General features: G+C 36.7%; 1 protein-coding gene across 1 annotated transcript in view; it reads left to right on the forward strand.

Annotated features, from left to right (window-relative positions):
- Nucleotides 1-20894, forward strand: part of REV3L (REV3-like, polymerase (DNA directed), zeta, catalytic subunit) — a 155860-nt gene that overhangs the window by 68061 nt on the left and 66905 nt on the right. The window contains 4 exon segments of the mRNA XM_009893624.1: nucleotides 9197-9386; nucleotides 12123-12197; nucleotides 13649-13809; nucleotides 17992-18088. Coding sequence (XP_009891926.1) covers nucleotides 9197-9386; nucleotides 12123-12197; nucleotides 13649-13809; nucleotides 17992-18088 — 523 coding nt within the window.

Raw genomic sequence — 20894 nt, forward strand, 5'->3', positions numbered from 1 at the left:
TCCAGGAGGAGGTAGTTTTATGGAGATTATCAGAACATCTTTACTGACTTGACTTATTAAATATCCTGTCTCAATTTTTATGCTTTTCTTGGGGTTTGCTCATTATTTATATGAAAAGGAAAAACAGAGCCTCTCTTGCATGTTGGAATAAAAAAAATACAAGTTAAAAATTCTTAGTAAGATAAAGGTAGTAGCCTTGCTTTTGGGGCTTACAGTTGATATTTTCTGTCAACAGTAATGGCCAATGTAAACTAGCCTGAGAGACTTCAAATATTCTTTCTTTTGTAGGTACCTCACAGTTCAAACTATCTAATAGACTTCAGTTTTGTGTGACTGTTGCATGGCTTTCTAGACTGGAAAAGACAAAACTTGATGAACCAGGTGGTCTCTTAGGCTTAATGTTTCAAATTATTAAGACAACTTATATTTGATATAAAAAGCTGTCTGTGAGGAAATTAATTGAATGGATGTTAGTTGGAGATGTAACAACTGCAGTGTGTACTTAGGCAATTGGTAAAAGTCAGTGTTTCAAACGTAATTTTGTTTGGTGTTACCTATGCTTTTATGCTCGAACCTCTGAGCAGTAGAAACATCTGTTCCAGGGTTCTCGGACCTCTGGACCTTGGGACCTGACATGTTTGCTAGAGAACTTGAGAGGAATTTGTCATTTGGAAGGTAACAGATTCAAGGAAGCTTGTGGACTTCTTGCTTGAATCTAGAAACTACCCAGAGATCTGGGATTCTGGGGACAGCATCCTTGTGCTGTTTTCAAAAGCACAAGAATGCCACTACGCCTCTGCATTTGGAGGGGGGTGCCCTGTCCCCCAAAACAATGATACATTGCATTTTCTTCTAATTTGTGAGATCTCCTTGTCTGCTTTTAGGAGCCTACTGAAGTGGTGTGATGCTCATTCCAAATTTTGATCTTTGTTTTTGAATATGGGGAGAAACTTTCCACATACTATTTATTTTACCTTTTTTCTCTTGTAGTGGTATATTTAGGCATCTTATGTGTTTGGATTAATTTTTTTTTAAACATCATTCAACTTTACATCTGAATGTTCTATTTCTCTCTCATCTTTGTTCCCCTCAATAATTCAAGTGGAAGAACAAATTTGTTGACTTATTTTTCTTGCTGCACTGAGCCATCCCATAGATGGAAGATTGAGGTCATGTATTTCTCATATGGTCAGGTTGTTTCCATTTTCCTGATGCAAAAGTGTTGAAGGAAGCTGGGTACAATTTCAGAGTTTAGTAGTGTGAGATAGCAAAGGGTGCAGGGGGCCTGCTATTGGAAGAAGAATATGTTCAGTAGTGTGATTCTAAGGCTCAAATTGCTCGTGAAAGTTGCTTTGCGTTCTTGAAGGCTTGCTGAGACAGACGTGGCAATATCCTGAATAGGATACTGCTGCCTGTTTGAACACTTTGTCCTATGTCTTCCTAGCCATTGTGTACTCCTAGAACCCATCTCTTTTGTTGTTGTTGTTGTCTCAGAGTGTTCCTTCTGTACGTTTGTCCCTTTAACAGGTTTTTCAGATGTGAAAATACTGTTGCATCCATTTCACAATGAGAAAGTGCATAGTCTATGGTAAGTAACTGGCCCAAGGCCACGCGTGAAGTCTCCCTAGATTGGGACTGAACTCTTGTCTCTCTTATTCTAAGCTAGGTATTACTTCAATATGCATGTAGTTATACAGAGATTTCTAATTTTAAAGTACAGATGGAAAACCCAGACCTACTCCCTCTCTAACGATCTCTACATCAAGGGTGAGCAATAAGCTAGTTGTAATGAGTCGCAGGCCCTCATTTTCTTAGTGGATAAGCTTTCTTTTTATTTTTTTCTTTTCATGAGAGTAGAGGTATTACATGTCACAAGGAACAGTTACTGACTAAAGAATTACAAATAACCAAACACTTCATTTGGATTCAAACAAATGTAATTGAAAATATTTTTTTCTGCCCCTTTTACAAATGTTACTGAGGTAACTGTTTTCTCACGTGCCAGGGAAACACTGAAAGCCTTGACACAAATTTGTAATGTTATATATGAAATATGGTCTTTGGGCTCAGTTCTTGATTTTGCTTTGAGGATATCTTGCTGCTGCAAGACCTTATTTTATTATTCTTGTTTCTCTAGTATCCAGTATTTAAGACTACAATGTGTGTAGTCCTCCCTTCTCACCCCTTGGAAAAAGCTGACTTGATAAGACTCTGGGAAAAGGTTGAGAGTTTCACTTAATCACTGAAGAAGTTACATTCATGTAATATACTACTAAAGAGCTCTTTGACATTAAAAGATTAAACTCTTGTTTTTGAATGACACAGCAAACATTTTAAGATGGAAAGACCTTCCCAGGTTTTGCTAGGGAAGGGATTTGTCTTCATCAGACTACTACCTTACTTGTATCAATCTGCATATGTGATTTATTTGCTTTCTGTGAGAGGTAAAGAATGGTGACTTTAATTTCATAGACTGTATTAGCACTATAAAAAATTGAGTCTTATGCATTTTCAGTAGCTCAGTTCTGAGTGGTATTCAATGAGCAATGTCTTGACAAGCCCACTCCAGTGAGTGACATAGCTTAAGTTTAAAACACCATCTAAACTGTGCAGAAGATGCTCATGTTGTGCTGACGTGTCAGGGTAGAGTAAGTACTCCTGTTACAACTTGATGTTGCTCTCTGAAGCCTATTCTTGGAGAAGGGGTAAATGAGATTGCTGTGGTATGCTAACTTTCATTGTGGGAAAGAAATTACTTTGAAATTGGGTTCTGATATTTATTCCGTTTAGAAATTTTCATTTTTAGATTTTTTTTCTAACAGGATTGTTACTTTTTCCACTCTCTGTAGTCTTCATTGTTCATAGTTTGTTTTTCTTTTTTGTTTAATCTAGATCGTTCAACAGTTATTTGAAAATACCTATTAATCTTTTAAAGATGGTAGTGTCATGTCTTTTGGTTTCTAATGACTTTGCTTTAATATTGCTGTTAAAGGAAGGAAATACCTTATGACTGTCTAGACTTTTCTGCATCCTGCAGTGACACGCTTGATGCGTTTGCGTGCATTCTTCTGCTAATACTGTCCATGTTTAATTAGTCCTGCCACTTTACAAAACTGCACTTAAAGTACTTTTAATAGATGGCAAGTGTATAAAAAGCCCTTTGTCTTCCATCTTCTGCATCCTGTTTCCAATCTCCAGTCAGAATTTTCCTAAAGTCTTGGGATTTTGCCATGTATTTAAGTGCTGCTGCATTCTCCTTTTTACTCCCACCCCATTGTATGTTACGGTGGTCTGGGAGAAATGGATCATAGTTGAGCAATTAAAATAACAATTTTAGGGAGAACTTCAATAAAAGTGGTTGTGCATTTACATATAGGAGTGGATTCCGTGTAGGTGTTCCCCAGGGTTCTGCTTAGCTTCTTGTAATGGGATCAGCTTGTTCTGTTGCAGAAATATCACAGCAAAATATGTTTGCATGTAGACCAGCATTGAACTGTTTTCTGAAGTCGTATTTATCTAGCTTTAGTTTTTGTTTTCTAAATACTAAATGAGTCTTTTCAAAATGTTTCCAGTATTGACTTCAGTTTGTGAGGGATCTATAGTCAGTTCCTAAATTAAGAATTACAGAATAGGAGCTAAATGGCTTTGAGTGTCATCTATAAAAAGTTAATAAAACTGTATCACAACTGTAGGACATGCTCTTTTTCATTTTTAGAAATCTCAGGATTTTGTAAGGATTTTTGTAAGGCTTTTTAGATATATATAATATAGATAAGATATAAGGTATAGATAAAATACCTTACCTTTGTAAGGTATTTTAGAATCATCCTATCTAATGCATAAGCAATACTGAAGCTGAAATGCCCCTGAGCTGCAGAGTCAGGCTCTTAATCTTACTGTAGAAATCTTGCATTCCTGTCTGGTGGTACAAATTCAGGTCTGCAGAGCTTTGCGTGTAGCCTTGTGATTAGGTCAGGCTAATGTGAAAATGTTGAGTTTGGATATTTGTAGGTAGAACAGATCTAGAACCTAGTGTGTGGTTTCAATGGGGTGCCTTGACCTCAACAGTGATGTTATAGGCTCGGTAGATTCCAGTGTACTCTAGTATTCTAGGCTATAAACTGCATTGGTTTAGGATCATCTGTATGCTCTGTTCAGACAATCCTCCCATGAGAGGAGAAGTCCTCCGGAGGAGATAACTGGAGGCGGTAACTTCATGAGCTTTCCTATTGCTGGAGTATGAGCCAGCAGGTAGTCCTGTACTTGTGTAATTACATCCAGAACGGATGGACTTCTGTCTTTCCCTCCTCAAATATATACACAGATTTTCGTGTGCTAGCCATAGTGAATCCTTAAGCGCTCTTTATCTAACTTGTTTGCAAACTTTATTCCTGAACTGGACAATACAGTAACATTCCTTATTAATAATTTACACGTTTTTCTTTTGCACAGAAATTTGTCCAATTTTATCTCAGTGGAAATAGATTTTAAAAAGCTTAAAGCAAAATCAATTTTTTCAAAGGGTGAAAAAACACTTCTCTGAGGACACTTGAATAATAGTCCTCAGGTTCTCTGGCTTATTGTACTGTGAAATCAGGTGTTCATATGCTGGGGCAGGCGGGGTGGACCAGGTCCCCTCCAGAGGTCTCTTCCAACCTCAACTATTCTGTGATTCTGTATAGATTGCATCTCAGTTTTGTCTGTACCAGATCATCCCGTACAGCTGAGCAGGTCTGGTGGTCAGAAGACATCAGTTCTTGTACCTTCTTGAATAGTTGTTGAGCAAGTTTTGCATTCCTTTATCATACTGGTTTCAGTTCTTTACTAATTATATTAAATTTTTCTGTCTTAAGTTTGCTACAGTTTTTTCTTCTGATATTTTAAATTATACAGTAGCTCAAGATTATGCTTGGTACGTGTTCCTAATAGTAACGTGTGTGGCAACCATCTCCAAAAAAAATTGCAGGCTGGCTTTCTGAATCTCTCTTTTGTGGGTTTCAAGTATGCAAAATGCTATATTTGGGTTTAATACTTCAGTAACATTTATGTTGCTTGCTTTTGTAAGTATGGGTTTGGGGGGTAGGCTCACTTTCTTTACTGTCTGAAAATATTGCATTTACATTATTTTTGAAGTATTGATTCATTATTATTCTGGCTCTTCATCTATATTGACATGTAGTTTGCAGTTTCTTCTTTTCAGAGAAAATACCCAGCTTGCTAGTTGAGTATCTCATAATGTCTCAAGGGTTTGTGTATTGCCTCTTTTCTTTTTGTGTTATAGCAACATTTTTTCTGTTCCTTCATTCACTGCTTTATTTGGTGCCTGAAAAAGGCTTATGAATAAGTCTCAGCTTTACTTTTAGATTTCTGTATGTTTCTGTATGTTTACTCAGCAGCCCCCTTGAGTCATGCACTGGGATGCTTGTTCTGTGACCAGCAGATAATTCCGTCAGTGCCGACCCCATTCTTTAAGAGTGTGTGGGCTAGAGAAATTGTTCAGGCAGCAGCCTCCTGCTGGTTGATAACCCATGGTCACCACCAGTCCTAGCTTTTACATATACATTACGTTCATTTGTTAATAGAGACATCATATGTACTGCTTGTGTATAGAATGGTTGTGATGCACGTGCTCAGCAGCTCGATGATGAGGCCACAGTGTGAAATATTTCAGTGGCCTGTCCCACCTGAAAACTCTGGGAATCACTTCCAGGCATCCAGTTTTGCCTTGGGAAATTCTGAGGAGAGCGATCATATAAACTGTATGGCTTCTTGGCACAATCTGCTGTTGAGCACCACTTCCATTGATCCATTGATTCTACAGATACAAAGAAACTCATGAATAGATGTAAAAATAACATCTGCTGGTCACTGTAGTGGTCACTGCTATTCTAGTGGTACAGATTTCCTTTTGTCTGTATCTCTGAAAAGAAACAGAAATATAAGATTGACACATTTAAAGCATAAAACTTTTTAACCTTATCTCAAGCCTAGTTTTTAATTTATGTTAATTGCTGAGTCTGTGTGGCCTGAGATCCTTAGTGGGTAGATCTGTTTTCTCCTTGCGGCTCTATTGGAAGAATCCACTAGAATTTGTAATGGCTTAGTGCAAACCGGTTGCTATTACTGGGGTCTGGGTTTCGAACATTCGGTGCAATTTGATGCTTTTAGTTAAATGATGGAAGCAAATGGCTCTGTTCTTACACTAGCAGGGTAAGACTTATAGAAACATGGATCGTAAATAAAAATAGTAGTATAACCAAGTATCATGGTAAATGAGTCAATACTAACAAGGAACAGAGTAGCTGTATAAACCCATGTAACTTGACAGCTGCTGGCCTAATAGGAGTGTTAGATCAGCAGTGGCTTGTTTGTTTTCCTGGCAGAATCAAAAATGAAGAGCAACTCGGTGTGTATGTTTTACAAGGTTTCCCTGGTGTTCATTTGACTCTGGTCACCTGAAAGCTATAGCATTTTTCATGGGTTTTTGCACGTGATGGGGGGAGTGCAGGGGAAGAGGACAGAAGGAAATAGAAGGAAGCTTTCTATGTACATGGTGTGTGGGTTTTTTAGTCAACAATAAAATTGTATTTCAGTTCAGCAAGAACTATTAATAGGTGCTGTAGAAATGGATATATTGTTTTTAAATTTAATTTGAGTAATCAGGTGCTAGCTGTAAAAGCATTATTAATTAATTGTCTTGAATAACTTGAAAGGAACCTGGATTTAAATACAGTGAGTTTAGACTATCTCCCTTTTCTATTTATTCTGGTGCTTTGCAATTTTCTTTTCTGGGGGAACATAAAATAACTATAACTCAGAATAGTTGGGCAACCATTAAAGCAAAGGTGTTTTATGAAGTGTTACCAAAAGAACAAGAGTTCATAGATATTAGTGTAAAAAAAATATATATATATGTAAGTGCAGAACTGGTTTTGACTGACAAGTTGTAGGTAGCAAAAACCTGAATTTATAAAATTCATGGGGGGTAGACCTGTATGTTTGCCAGAAGTTCTGTAGCTCCAATATCAAATTTAGTTTGGCATGGGTTGGTTTTTTTTTTCACTTGTTTTTTAAAAGCTCTGGTGGGCATTCAGACAAATAATATGTACGAATGAGTTTGAATTTCTCCCTGAACTTGATTGTGGCATACATTTTAAAAAAAAAAAAAAAAAAAAAAACACCACCAAACAACAAAAAACCCCCACCACCCCTACCCCCACTTCAACTCAACCGAAAAAAACAACCCAAACCCTTCCCCATAAAACCCAAACAAAAAAATTGAATAGAGGAACTGTAGAAGTTCTGTTAGTTATGTTGAAGGGGCTGGAGGGGTGGGAATCCTTTATTTCAAAGTCAGAATAGTTGGGTGATAGTCATCATACAGATGACTCGGTACAGAAAATAAATGGTCTGCTACCACTGCGCAGATCGATATTCTCTCAGTTCACACGCTACTAATAAATGACTTCTTCCACATTAGGGGGGGGCAGGGGTTTTCCTGCCATGTAAAGCTGTTACTGTCCTTTATTTTGCCATTAACCCCACCCCTAGTTCATAGTTTCTCTTTCTTTAGTTTCCCCTCTTGGTCTATTGTTACTTGAAGTACCTAATACATAAATAAGAAATTTCTTCTCCTGAAACAGTTTAAAAGCATGGACAGAATTCATAGATGATGACCTCAACATTATGAATGCGTCTATAGGTTGTATTTAAATACGACTGAAGAGACTTGATGGGGGTGAATTACAGGAAGAATAAACCTCACTTTCAAAAATGGACTTGTACTACCTTCCTTTGAGTAATTTACTTCACTTCTAGACATTACTTGAAGGTCTGATAAATATTTGAAGAAAGATCAGTACATAAGACCCCTAGTAAAAAAAAAAAAAAAAGCTATCCTATTTATGGTATTTGGAGGCATGCGTTTCACAGGTGTAAAAATTTGCAAGCAGTCATGATCTTGAAGCTCTGTTCTTCCTGCGCTTTAGTGGACTTACAGCTGTCTTCACTGAGTGGCCAATGGTGCACTGATGTTGGGTATGAATGAGTGTAAATAGTTCGGGCAAGGTCCATCAACTGAGAAATAATCTCAGTTTGAAAGAATAGACTTTCGGAAGTCTTCTCATTGGTCTTGTGGATGAGTGAAGTTGTGCTGCCTCTTTGTCTGTAATATTTGTCTCTTTGTTGATGAAAGCGCTGCCTTTACATACTGTTTTGCTGTCTTCATGCAGATAGTTTATCCAAAGAAAATGCAAGATGATATACTTTGCCTATCATTATGGTGCTGTGGGGGTTAATCGGTGACATGTGTTCATAGTATTTTTCTGTGAAAATTTCTTAATTAACCAGTGAGAAGTCATGACCAATTTTGGGGGCCAGAAGGGTGGCAAGCAGGTTCTGATGTTAGTTTCAGCAGTGAATACATGTTCTGTTGTATTGTCATGAGGAACGAACAGAGAACATGCACTACAGTTGAGGCTAGCCCCCCAAAAAACATGGTAGATTTTGGAGATCCCAGTCCACATTACTGTACTGCCTTGTCTGAAGCCGAAGCTCAAGCTGTGGTCTAACACAATGGTTTTCATGGTGTATTCTTTCATTCTGCTGTTATTGCAGACTCATGACAGCTAATGCTAGAGATCTGCATATGTAGCAGAGACCTCTCCAGGATCCACAGATTTAAGAAGTTGACTTTTTTTTTTTCCATATGCCAATTTATGCCTTAAAAACTAGAATATTTAATGTCCTTGTAGATGCTCTGGACATTCTTTTTAATTTCTGAGAGGTTCTGTGCTTATCCCAGTGAGGAATGGGAAGAATTTTGATACTGCAAAATTTTCACAGAGGCTGAGAAACCATTCACCAACCAACACTGACTCAATATGCAAAATTATTCTCAGAGAGGTGTTGTGTTGTTGCTACAAAGAAAATTATTAGGATTATGCTTGTATAACAGCAGGATTTGCCACTGTGTATGTCATTTAATGCTGTCTGTTCTGTATTGCTTTTGTCAATGAATCAAATGTGAGAACTGCTCTAAATTGGTACCTTTTGTTTGAAATACACTTGAACTTGTTTCATAAAATTATTCTGTCTGCAGAACCGAAAAATAACCTGAAAAAAATAAGTTAGGGACTACTTAAAAGAAGAAAAATATGTACTCATTAGAAAATAAATGTTTACGTTTTCTTTTTAGGTCAGAAGACTTGTCTCCACTTACATGGTGTCTTTCCTTACCTATATGTACCGTATGATGGTTTTGGACAGCATCCAGAATATTATCTTCGTCAAGTGGCATTCAGCATTGACAGAGCACTTAATGTGGCTTTAGGCAATCCATCTTCTACTATTCAACATGTTTTTAAAGTGTCATTAGTATCTGGAATGTAAGTATGATCTGTTAGGATTTTTGGTTATTTGTTTTGAAATGTTTTTGCAGTTGTACTACATAGAAGCACTTACTGTGGACTTGGTTGACTGCACTGCTTTTCCTTTTTCTTTTCCCCTGTGTGTGTCTTCGTACAGGCCTGTACAACTACTAAATAACACTTCTCGCTTGCTTTGACTTTAACATAATAACAGGTTTTCCCCCAAACACTTGACAACCATTTTTTCCTAAACTTGGATTCTAGTGTCTATCACTCTTCCAAATCTGTTTCTTTTAGCTTTTTCTGTCTCTGCTATTACAGCAGTGCTTTCCAGCCAGCATTTTCGACCTGTCTGGGTTATTCTAGGTTCCCTGTGACCAGGCGTGTCTTGCAGCAGCCTGACTTTAGGTCTCCTTTTCTTTGTTCATCTAAGATGGCCCCTTCAGGAAGCACATCACAGAGGTCACGTTTATCCATCTGATTCTCCCAGCAGCACAGGTCATGAAGTGGAGGCTCTTAAAAATTAATTTACTTCTCTGTCAAGCTGACTGTCGTGTTTTATTTGGTGCAGCTTTCTGCTACTGCTGGAACTATATGCTATTATTGAATGTTAACATTTTAAGGACTCTCTTAATCAATTTTTATTTAACTTGCATAACATAACCAAGGACTGAAAAATATGTCAAATTGTAGTGATTAATAGGAGGCTGTCCTGAAGGAACACTGTTAGTCTGTATGTGCGTTCACTTTTTCATCTTCAAAACAATGTAAATGCTAATTTTCAGTACTGTGGAGCACTGTCTTTTACTTACTTTTTTAATGGACTTTTGAAATACATTCTTTCTAACTGTTAAGTTTAGGAAGATAATCTTTCTGTTCCCAGCCAGCTTTAGTGGTATCTTCTAGATATTGCTAGTAAGTACCTGTAATAACTTCTTTTCATTTCTACTCAGAACTTTCTGATGTGTTTTTGCAGTAACAAGGAAGCTAACCCACCAAATTTCTTCTTTTTGTTTGTTTTGTGAGAGCTATGTGAATTGTAGTATTGCTCTTCATCTCAAAGTGAAAGCTGGGCAGAGTAAACTGCTGAAGACAATCTTCGAATCAATGAGAAAACAGCAGACAGAGATTAGGACAACCTGTGTCTTTTTCACCTCTCTTGCTTTAGAGCTTCAAAACAGTCATTACTGAAAGTCAGATGCTCATTGCCTCAAAGAATTTCTTTAAATCTTGGAGATGATCTTATCCCTTGTCTTTTGCGTTAGCAGGAAAATAATGTAATAAAGGTGTTTGCTAAACCTTTACAGGTTTAATGTAAAATTTTTGTTGCATTAACTTCCAAACATAACAGAGGTCCAGGAATAAAAAGAGGCAAAGTATGCTGTCCTTATGCATTGCGAAATTAAAGTAGGTGTTCATAGCTAACCTTGGAACTGTTGTAAATCTTGCTTTCCCTGCTGCCATGTCAGTCTGAGGATGGATCACTTGCCATGCAAGTGCTGACTTTTTTTTTTTAAGGAGCTTTTCATTTGTGTGCCTACAGCACATTGAGTCATTACAACTCAATGTATATAAGCTGTCATTAGGTTTATACTATCATAAGAAAGTGATTGATTCATTATACAAGATCTGATCTCCTCCTTTTCAGCTTAACAGCTCTAAGTTTGTTGTTTCAACTTAGCTCAGTTTTAATGTCATGAGCATTTTTTAAAGCAGTTCAGTCTAGCTTTTGGAGATATTAAATGTGTGCATATTTAACCATATTAAGGATAGCAGTATTAATGCTATAGTTGTGCAGTTCTGCTGAGTTTGCATTTAATTTAGGACTGAAACCTCTCTTAGTACTGAACTTTATTTTTTTGACTTTGCAGGTAAGCATCCCAGCTGCATTTTTTATAGTATTTTTGATAAAGAGATTTTATTTTATTTTGTAGACATAACATTTAAATGTATGCTTCCCTGAATTTCTGTTGACTTTGGTTGTGATTACTGCAAACTGTAGATACTTGCATTCACCCAGTGTGTTGAATTATGGCTAGTTTCCTTAACATGCTGTTTTACAAGCATGTTAGATTAGATTAGAATTCTAGATGCTGAAAAGTCAGTAATTCAGTCAAGTAATACCAGAATTAATGTTGCCTGTTCAACCTCAGTTTAGTCTTGACATATTCATTATGCTATGTATTCTTTAATTGCATTCTCAAATCCTATTTTCTTCAGGATTCATGCCTCATTTAGTGCACAAGATGATTAGTAATCACTGAAAAGGGGCAGCTATTCAGTCTTCTAAGCTGTTCTCATTGTTCAGTTATTTATATTACACAGCAGGTATTTACTCATTTACACCCAATCTGCAGAATTAATGTCTTTAAGGACTTTGTTACAGCATTTGTCAGAACGGCTGAATGCTGGTTTTGAAGCAGTCCAGCACTAATAAATTTATTAAAAGTATTATTATGATGATGTGCCATTAGCGTGTTTACATGTGAGGAAAGTGAGAAACAGTGTTAAGCCAGAAGTGCCTTCTAGTGGTTTTTTTGTTGGATTTTTTTTTTTTTTTAGATACTTTGACATGCAAAGGGCCTATCCTCTTTATCTTTATATAGTAACATAATGCTCCCCTTTAGCCTTTCATTGTTCTGGATATGCAGTTTATCTTCTAATTTTTTCCCCTGGATTTTAATACTCATTATAGTAAAATGCGGTTGAGTAAATGCCACAGCTAGCTTCTTGCTTTTACTTCTTCCTCTCCAGGCCTTTTTATGGTTACCATGAAAAGGAGAGACAGTTTATGAAGATTTATCTTTACAATCCTGCAATGGTAAAAAGGTAAGGATGTGGTGATACGAAGTTCTGGCTGATTTCCTTATATCTTGAATTTAAAAGTCAGTTTTGAAGCAAGATTCACTTACATCTTAACAAAATAAAAGCAACAAAATTATTGTCCAAAATTTTCAAAACACATAAGAAAATTGCTAATTCTAAGCACACCAATAATCCTTTTAAAGCAGTAGCATGTTAAGAAAGCAAGACCAAAATATACTTGTCTTTATTTGTCTTGTATTAACTGTAATTCTTGAACATTTGAACAAATTTGCATCAGGTTACTTTTCCTGTAACTCTTAAGAAAAACAATATAGTACTCTTTTCATATATTATGAAGTAGATTTTGGTAGTTTTAAAGTTTTTAAATTCGAGCACCCATAATTAAATTTTAAATATACTTGGAAAGCTGGGTAGTTTTTGTTATTAGACAGTTTCTCTATTTCTCAGTAGAGTAATGTTCTGTTAAGTGAAAGCACAGTTGATCTCAATCTTAGTGTCACAGTGGTTGCAGTAAATTCAGGAATAAATAAGGAGGAATTATTTCTCAAGCATAAACTGGAAATCCCTTGGGTGTGTGGTATTGCCTATCATAACTGGGTTTTTTTAAAGATCTAATACATGATCATGAGATAGTATTGTCTGGTTTTTGTTCTAGGCTAGTAAAATTTTGCATGATTTTAACTTTCTGTCTTAGCTGAGTCTATATGGATGTATAATGTATTGGGGTTTTTTGTACTCTGGAGATTCTCATGTTTGAGTTGCTCCTGTCCAAATAAGGACTGACACTTCGCTTAAATTATTCCTTTAATTTTTCTGTATAAAACTATTTTTGAACACAATTTGTTGCATTGAGAAATGCCTAGTGCTTTTCTTTGATTTATAGATATATCCTGTTACTTTGAGATAAATTTATCGCACCAATTTATAATTATCCAAATAGCTACAGTTATTTTTTAATGCGTAGATGTTTAAAAGAGCAGATTTGTCATGCTTCTAGGAAGTTGTTAAAATACTGCTTCTATGTATACAGTATGTAACTTTAAAACCATGCAGGACACCTTCATATATATGTCAAGGAGAACTAGAGAGATTTTCAAATTTATTACTGGTGTGTAGGCATACAGCTGCTTCAGTTATTCTGTAGAAAGATTTCCATGGACTATAGTGGCTTTGAACTAGTTGCATGAATAGTACATGATATGATGTTTTTTCAGAGATTTTTTTTTAAGATGGAGGATTCACAGCTCCTTTTACTAACACTCAAATATTGAATCATTATTAGCAGAGATCAATTTTGTGTGTCTGATACTGCAAAAATAAAATTCTTAAGTTAAAAATACAACTGAGGCAAAATTTAAGAAGTCTAAGTATTTTATATTTTGATAAAATCAAATCTCAATCTTGTTGTACTGGAATAATTTTTGGTTTATGTCCTAATTTGTCTTTAATTTTAGAGTATGTGAGCTTCTGCAAGGTGGAGCCATAATGAACAAATCTTACCAGCCTCATGAAGCCCATATTCCCTACCTCCTTCAACTCTTTATAGACTACAACTTATATGGAATGAATTTAATAAACCTGGCTGCTGTCAAATTCAGAAAGGCAAGGAGAAAAAGTAAGGTGTTTATTTCTTAAGACCAAATAATTGTCTTGAAAGCTAAAAACCACCATTTTGAACAAAATGTCACTAGCTGTCAGACTTTTGCCGTAGTTGTGGCTGAATAGGTATCATGGGTTGTTTCCCCGTAGTTTGCTTTCTGCGTAAAGTCTGTGTGTAGCTTTCTATCATTTTCCTTTTTGTGCCTGTGTATTGGGATTGAGGAAGAGTCTGCTTCCTGAAATGAGATACTATGTATCAAGAAACGTGTTCTGTCAGCAGTGTAGCTGTGACCATTTTCACAAGATAACCACACCTCTTTACAAGTTAGAAGATGAAAAATAGTTGGGTTTTAGTTGAAGAATTTATGTGAAAGATAGCATGCTAATACTGTTGTTTTAAATTTTTTATGTTTGTTTTTGATCCCTGTATCAATTATAAATCACTTTTTTGGTGCAGTAGTGTCTTTACAAAATTATGGCTAACCATTATGCTCTCCTGACAAATAATGTTTTAAATTAAAATGCTTGTCTTTGTACTAAGGTCATTTGCTCTAAGGTGAAATTTGAAATATAAATATCTGAGCAAAGCAGGTATTTTAAATTTTCATTTAAAAAAAATAGTTTTGCATTTTGAATATACACACTTAAATAAAACTTAAGTTTGACAAGAACATCCATAATGTTACCTAAATACTTCAGTATAAAGGGGAGATAACAGTAGGAAAACCATGTTGTCTTTGGCACTTAACATTTAGAAAAATAAGTATTATTTACTTACTTCATAATTGTTCCTACAGCTAAAGCAATTGCTGGAAAGAATAGTAAAGTATCTTTCTGGTAAAAAGAGCAAGTAAGAATCATGCTGACTATAATTTGTCCCATTATTTTTATGCATGTATTTTCAGACAGCAATAGATTAGTGCATGGGCTTTCATAACTGATTCTCATCAAAGAAAAATACTCTTCTCATACTCAACAATAGGCCATGCCTTTTGCTGGTGTCAAAGCTGTAGGAAGACAAAAGCTCAGCCACAGACAGAGCATCTTCAGGTTCTTCGGTCCTGAGGAAGTATAGTCAGGTACCTTTAGTCTTCCAAATGTTCACAGCACCCTTCTGGAGGCACGCAATGTGATTGTATCGGATACTTGCTCCCATTCTTTTCCAGAGCTCTTTTCCCTTTCTCTTTCAGATGATAGATGAAAGACATAAGCTATTTATATTCTCCTTCATCATTTATTTAAGGATGAGGGACTTAGGTCTTGAATGGGAAAAAGAGGATGAAAAAGGAGGATGGGCTGAGACCAGTGGACTTTATTCTGGTAGAGGAGATTCCAATAGGATAAAAGCAAGAAAGTGACAGACTACCTTGTCCTGGCTTAATCAGATAACGGCAGCAGTGCTCCTAGCAAGATTCATACTGCTTTGTGTGGCTCCACATCACACGTGTATTGTACAAGTAGCCTGCCTCAGTCTGTTGCAGTCCCCAGGCGAAGGATCACTATCTACTACTCCTAGCACAGCAGCTGAGCAACAAATGGTTTGTCCCTGCTATAACCATATAGAGGCAATGCTGTCAAGAAGCTGGTCGTTGCACAGCAGCCCTGAGAAGCGCAGTCCTTTCTAAGCTCAGACCTGTTGGAGTGTTGTAGAAAAAACAGCCTCTGCTCACGACTGACACGCTACTGTGTTTTCTAGAAAACACAGCCTCTGCTCACGACTGACACGCTTACCTGCTTGTTCCACAGCTGCTGTGTCTTGGGGGTGTGTGTTCTTTTCAGTTGAGTGTAGTTTGTGCCATGCAGGCCATGCTGAACATTGTTTCTTAGATGGCAGTAAAAACCTTTGCCTAAAGATGCACAGCAAACATTTATTTTTCTTCCCTTGCAGATGATAATATAAAAATTGGTCTGGCAAGGAATAGAAAATTCAATAATAGATCTGTTCCTAAATTTAAGTAAGCAGCCTCAGGAGCCTGTTTCCAGTGGTATTTTTCTCTACTCTCAAAACAGTAGACTGAAGGCTGAGAGAGGTCAGCAGGGAAATTTGTAGTAGCAGCAATACTGTGCTTTCATCAGCCTGTATCCAGAAGATGCAGGAGTTCTTTTTTCAAGTTCTTCTCTTTATGGATAGTGAGGAAGAAGGCTGCAAGTTCATTCATGTACCACATGCCACTAAAAGTATTGCAAAACTTTTATTTTCAGTAGTTGAATTGTCTTCTGTAGTATGATTCTGAAAGACCTTGATGTGTCACTGCTACTGTCTTTAAAGATCTTCATGTCAAGAAAAGTGGAATATTGAGTGTCCTTAAGTCTCTATCCCTATGAGTAACTTTACTGAAGAAACAAACTGATACAGGAATTTGAGCCTCAATTTTTAGAAGTATTTAAAAGTAGGGTTCTTAGGGAATAAAAAGCTGCACTGAAACTACTCTGGTGTGGTATTTGAAACACATACGATTTTTTTAAAATAATAGTATATATTTTACCAGTTGGCCTATAATCTTGCATAGCTGCTGTGATGTATTTTCCTTTACAATATACAACTATTCAGTCCCATTTCATCAACTCAGAATAATCAAGTTGCAAATGAAAAATAACAAGATGTTTCCGTGCATAGGCAGCTTGCAATTTACTATAGAGAATTAGCTGATAAGTCACACAGTAGAAACATGGCTGTGTTTCTTCCTGGACCAGCTCTGCCCAGGGGCAAGTCATCACTTTTGAACAGCACGTACACAAACCTATGCTAGGTTTGATCCAGGTCTGTGCAAACAGGATCATGTATTTTTTGTTGTCTTTCTGGAATCACCTCCTTGGGCATCACAGTGCATAGACCATCTTAGTGCAGGTGTGGCTGAATGTGAGCTAGCTCCTGCATAAACGCAAACATGTCTTTTCACTGTGCTTGAGTGCCACATTTCCCATGGCAGTTCAGCATCTGTCTGCCATGTCAGTGCACTTAGGAGTCTGATGTAAGGGCGGGGTTTGCAGGAGCTAGTCTGGGTGCAGTAGGGTTGGTCTGGAACACGTAATTAAGCCTGTTGGATTTCAGTTACTTCTATTTGTAGCTTCTAAGGCACTTTTTGCACGGTATTTCCCAGTTGCTTCTGTAGTAACTATATTATTCAGGGCTTTTTCCTACATGAGATATCCCTATCCCTGCTATTCCAAGTAGTGGAATTCACACTGGCAAGACTCTGTTATGAAATTTACATTAAAATTATAGATTAAAAATACCTGTTATAATAAACATTTATTTATTGAAGGCCTCTGACAATTGAATTGTTCAGTTAGTGTATCTAACAAATGCAAAAGTGTTTGATATTGCTGAAAGGTAAATTTAATACAAAAAAAACCTCCTAGTGTGTGACAGCAACATAGCTGAGAAAATTCAAGGTTCAAGCTGGTCTGTCACATGGAAGTGGGAGACTGAGTAATTTTCAAGGTCTTCTCCCATTCTGCTTTCCCCCAACTCCATTCCTGGGCTTTTTTCTTTCTTGTGCCGCCTCCTTTGTATGTTGTCTTTCCTTCCTCTGAAGAGTGAAGGTTCAGGAGGAGACCACAAGGGAGGTAGTAAATCTTCGAGGATTTCTCCAGCATGACTTTGGAGCACACTTCCTTATGCTGAGACCTCCAAGCAAACCTACACAGTGTTTTCTTTATTTCTAGGTCAGACAACATTTGCCTTCATTGCAGGTTTCTACTTACTGGTACTGCCACTGCATCTGGAACGTGTTGTGTATTCTCTTTCAGCTCACAGATAAGAAAGAGGAAAAGCGTGAAGCAGAACTTAGCGCTTCTACGTTCCACTGGGATCTGACCTGGGGACCCAGACCCCTGGGAATTCTGAAATTTACATCAGTCTCTGCATGATTTACTTTGAAACTCACACAAATAGACAAAGATTGAATTTAGGTTAAAATATGACTAGAACACAGCAAATGTAATTCTAAGAATATCAATGTGTTGAGAATGTATTTTTCTTTTTGTGTGTACCTACATGTTAGAAAGTAAGTTCAGTCGTTTAAGTGATAGCATAGTTACTTTTTGAAGATGGCATCCAGTGCTGTTTATTCTTGAGGAGCATTTGGATTGGTAGTATTAAATAATAAATGCAATTATATAATGAAATGTGTGTGGGGGAAAAAAAAATATTGCTGCGTAAAAGAATTAATTTCTCTCTTTTTTTTCTTTCTAGGTGATATGTCAGGTGTAAGTAAACATCATAGAATTCATTTGCCAGAAAATTCAAACAGTGCATCTTTCACTGAATGGGAAGAAGATGAAATACCAAGGTCAGTATGCCAAAATTTTTTATGTATGCTGTATTTTCTTTTATGCATCAACTTGTATATGCTGCAGGGTTCTAGTCTCTCATTTAAGGGACCCTTATGTGTTTGATATGTTTAAAAAAATAAAAGTGCTAATGTGACACAGACTATCATTATTTAGTTTCTTTTTATGGTTTTGGTCATCTGACACTTTCTGGTATGTGGTTGTAAAAATCTAACTGGGGGATAACAATAGGAATATATGTGGCAAATTCAACTTCCTGGTCTTCAGAAGATACATTTCTAGGTAATGACTACTGATGAAAAGCTAAGTGAGCTTAATAGTTATAGAGAATACTTACACATCAGCTCACAGATTCTGTTTTTGTAATCACCCTTAACTAACATGAACAGTGTGCTGTCAGAGTATTCCAATTTGTCCATTTCAAATAGTAGCTATGTGAGAATCTCAGCTTAGCATTTGCTTGTCCTTCTGCCATGCTCTTCCGTTTTTCTAGACATTTTCTAGCCTACAGCTTGTAATTTGTAATAGCTTTACTTCTGTAAGAAAAGGAATATATCTGGGGCATTGGGGCTTATGGGGCCGTGGAGGGGAGAGAAACAGACAGTATCTGGTGCTACCTTGATTTGTATAGTTTACCCGTAGCAAGTTCATTCTTTAAGCTACTTTCTAATGTTTGACAGGTCATGTAAATACTCTGTCATCTACTAGTTTTCTCAGTCATTGAGGGAGTAGTTCCTGTCATTTTTCTCTGAATAGCTTATCAGGTTTAATACACCATGCTGCTTGCTAGAGTTATGTACAGGAGCATTCTGCCTTAAACCGTACTGCAGACCTTCCTAGTGTGCAAAAACCTGAGCTTGTACAAGGTAGTATCTGCTTTTCTGATTCTGCTACTCCTACTTTAAGGAGGGTTTTGAAACAACACTAATCTAATGGTTGTATTGTGATTTTACTTGTGGTCAATTCATATCCAGTTGTTCTTGGGCTATTTCTTCTCCTTTTTGGCTGCATACTTTGTTCCTAGTCCATTTCAATCTTTATTTAGCTCAGTTATGTAAGCCAAGTTACTTAACCTTTTGGGAGTTTGGATCAAAAGTTGGACCAGGATTATCTGATGTCACTTTACACAGATCTGGGGAAGGCAGATAAAAAGAAAGCAAAATAACACTTCCTGGCTGTCAAATCCAGAGAGGGTTGAGCCCAGCATAGCAGGAGCCAAGGGTGTCTTCCCTGCAGGCACTCATCCTCATGGCTGTATCCACAAGCTTCTTTCCTCCTCCTTCCACACTTTTGTGTATACAGCCAGGGGTGCAGTACCTCATTTGTGCCAGTCCTTCTCAGACACATTCCAGCAGTGGGATGTTAGCAATAATGGGGCAAATACCAAGCCTGTCCATTTCCCTAGCATTCACTCTCTGTACTTTTGCCAGTAGGAGTCTCTTTCTTGACTGTAAAGCCTGAATACTACATAGTATACCAAACAAATTCTCTCTAGTGCCATACGTAATGATACTGGTAGTTCTCTCCCTGATATGCTTTACAGTCTCGTTTACCATGTCACTTTGGCTTATAAAGATTTTAGGATTTATTAGTACAAGATGTTTCTCCTTTTCCTTTTTTTCCAAGTGATAATCTTCCATTTGGAATCCCCTATAAATTCATATAGTGTTTTGTATCCCATTTTTAAATTTCATCCTGTTTCTATTATTTTACTTCTATGTTATCTTGCTTTCATTTTATGGTACTGTGATCTGGTTATGTATCCAGTGTGGCTACCAGCTTGCCTTATCAGCTTATTTCATTAGTACACTGCTGCATTTCCTGCCAACAATATTAATGTGATGCGAAGTAAACTTGATCCCAGAAACTAGTCTATATTCAGTCCTACGAATCAGCCCTCAGTCTTTTTTATATAACCAATAGGAATTTCACCTTTCGCCAGCTCTTAAAATGCTTTAATAATTTAGGAAATAATTTACATCTCCTCCAACTGAAATTGTTTCCCATTTGATACTGTGTCAAACATTTCTTTGTCTAGAAAATGAATTATTTTATTAAAGGTGTTCTATCATGGCTGTCTTCCACATCCTGTAGGATGTACATGCCACTGCAAATTAACAAACCTAAACTCTTTTCCATTCCTGATTTTACTCTGTTCTGTATCTAAACAAAATTATTAGACTGTTATAATTTCTCCAGGATTATTTATGGGAGGCATCAACTTAAACCAGTGTTCTTGTAATCAAACCCATACTGCAATTTGTCCCACTTTCAGATCACCTTCCTACTTTATTTCTTTTAAAATTCTGAAAATTTATATCTAGGTTGGTTTAATGGACTCATAATTGTCATGATCAACCTTGCTGAGGGTAAATCTGACCCAGATAGTATATCAGATATCTATCCAAGGAAATGCTTATAACTGTTTCCTAAAATGATTGTGACTCAGATTTTTTTCCATACTGTTTTTATTCTTGCGGTCTACAGCATTGATATCCGTGAAGCTGCCCTTCTTCCTTTATTTCTGTCTTTCCTTAACAAAAGTATAGTCTCTATTCCAAACATTTGGTTTCTGTGTATAGCTGTATCAACAGCTATATTGATTTCTAGTTTCATGTGCAATACCAGCACAGGCTCCTCACTTTATTATGCAGTCTCTTCAGTTCAAGTTGAGATGTTTATAGCAAAAAATTTTTGCTTACTGTATTTCGCCATTTGACCGTTATTTCCAGCAGCATTTGAAGTTTCTCCTATGTGTCGGTACTGAATTTCTAAGTGTTCGCTTGTCCTTTGTATCAGATATGA

This window comes from Charadrius vociferus, unplaced genomic scaffold (genome assembly GCF_000708025.1).
Source record: "Charadrius vociferus isolate BGI_N301 unplaced genomic scaffold, ASM70802v2 scaffold359, whole genome shotgun sequence".
Lineage (NCBI taxonomy): Eukaryota > Metazoa > Chordata > Aves > Charadriiformes > Charadriidae > Charadrius > Charadrius vociferus.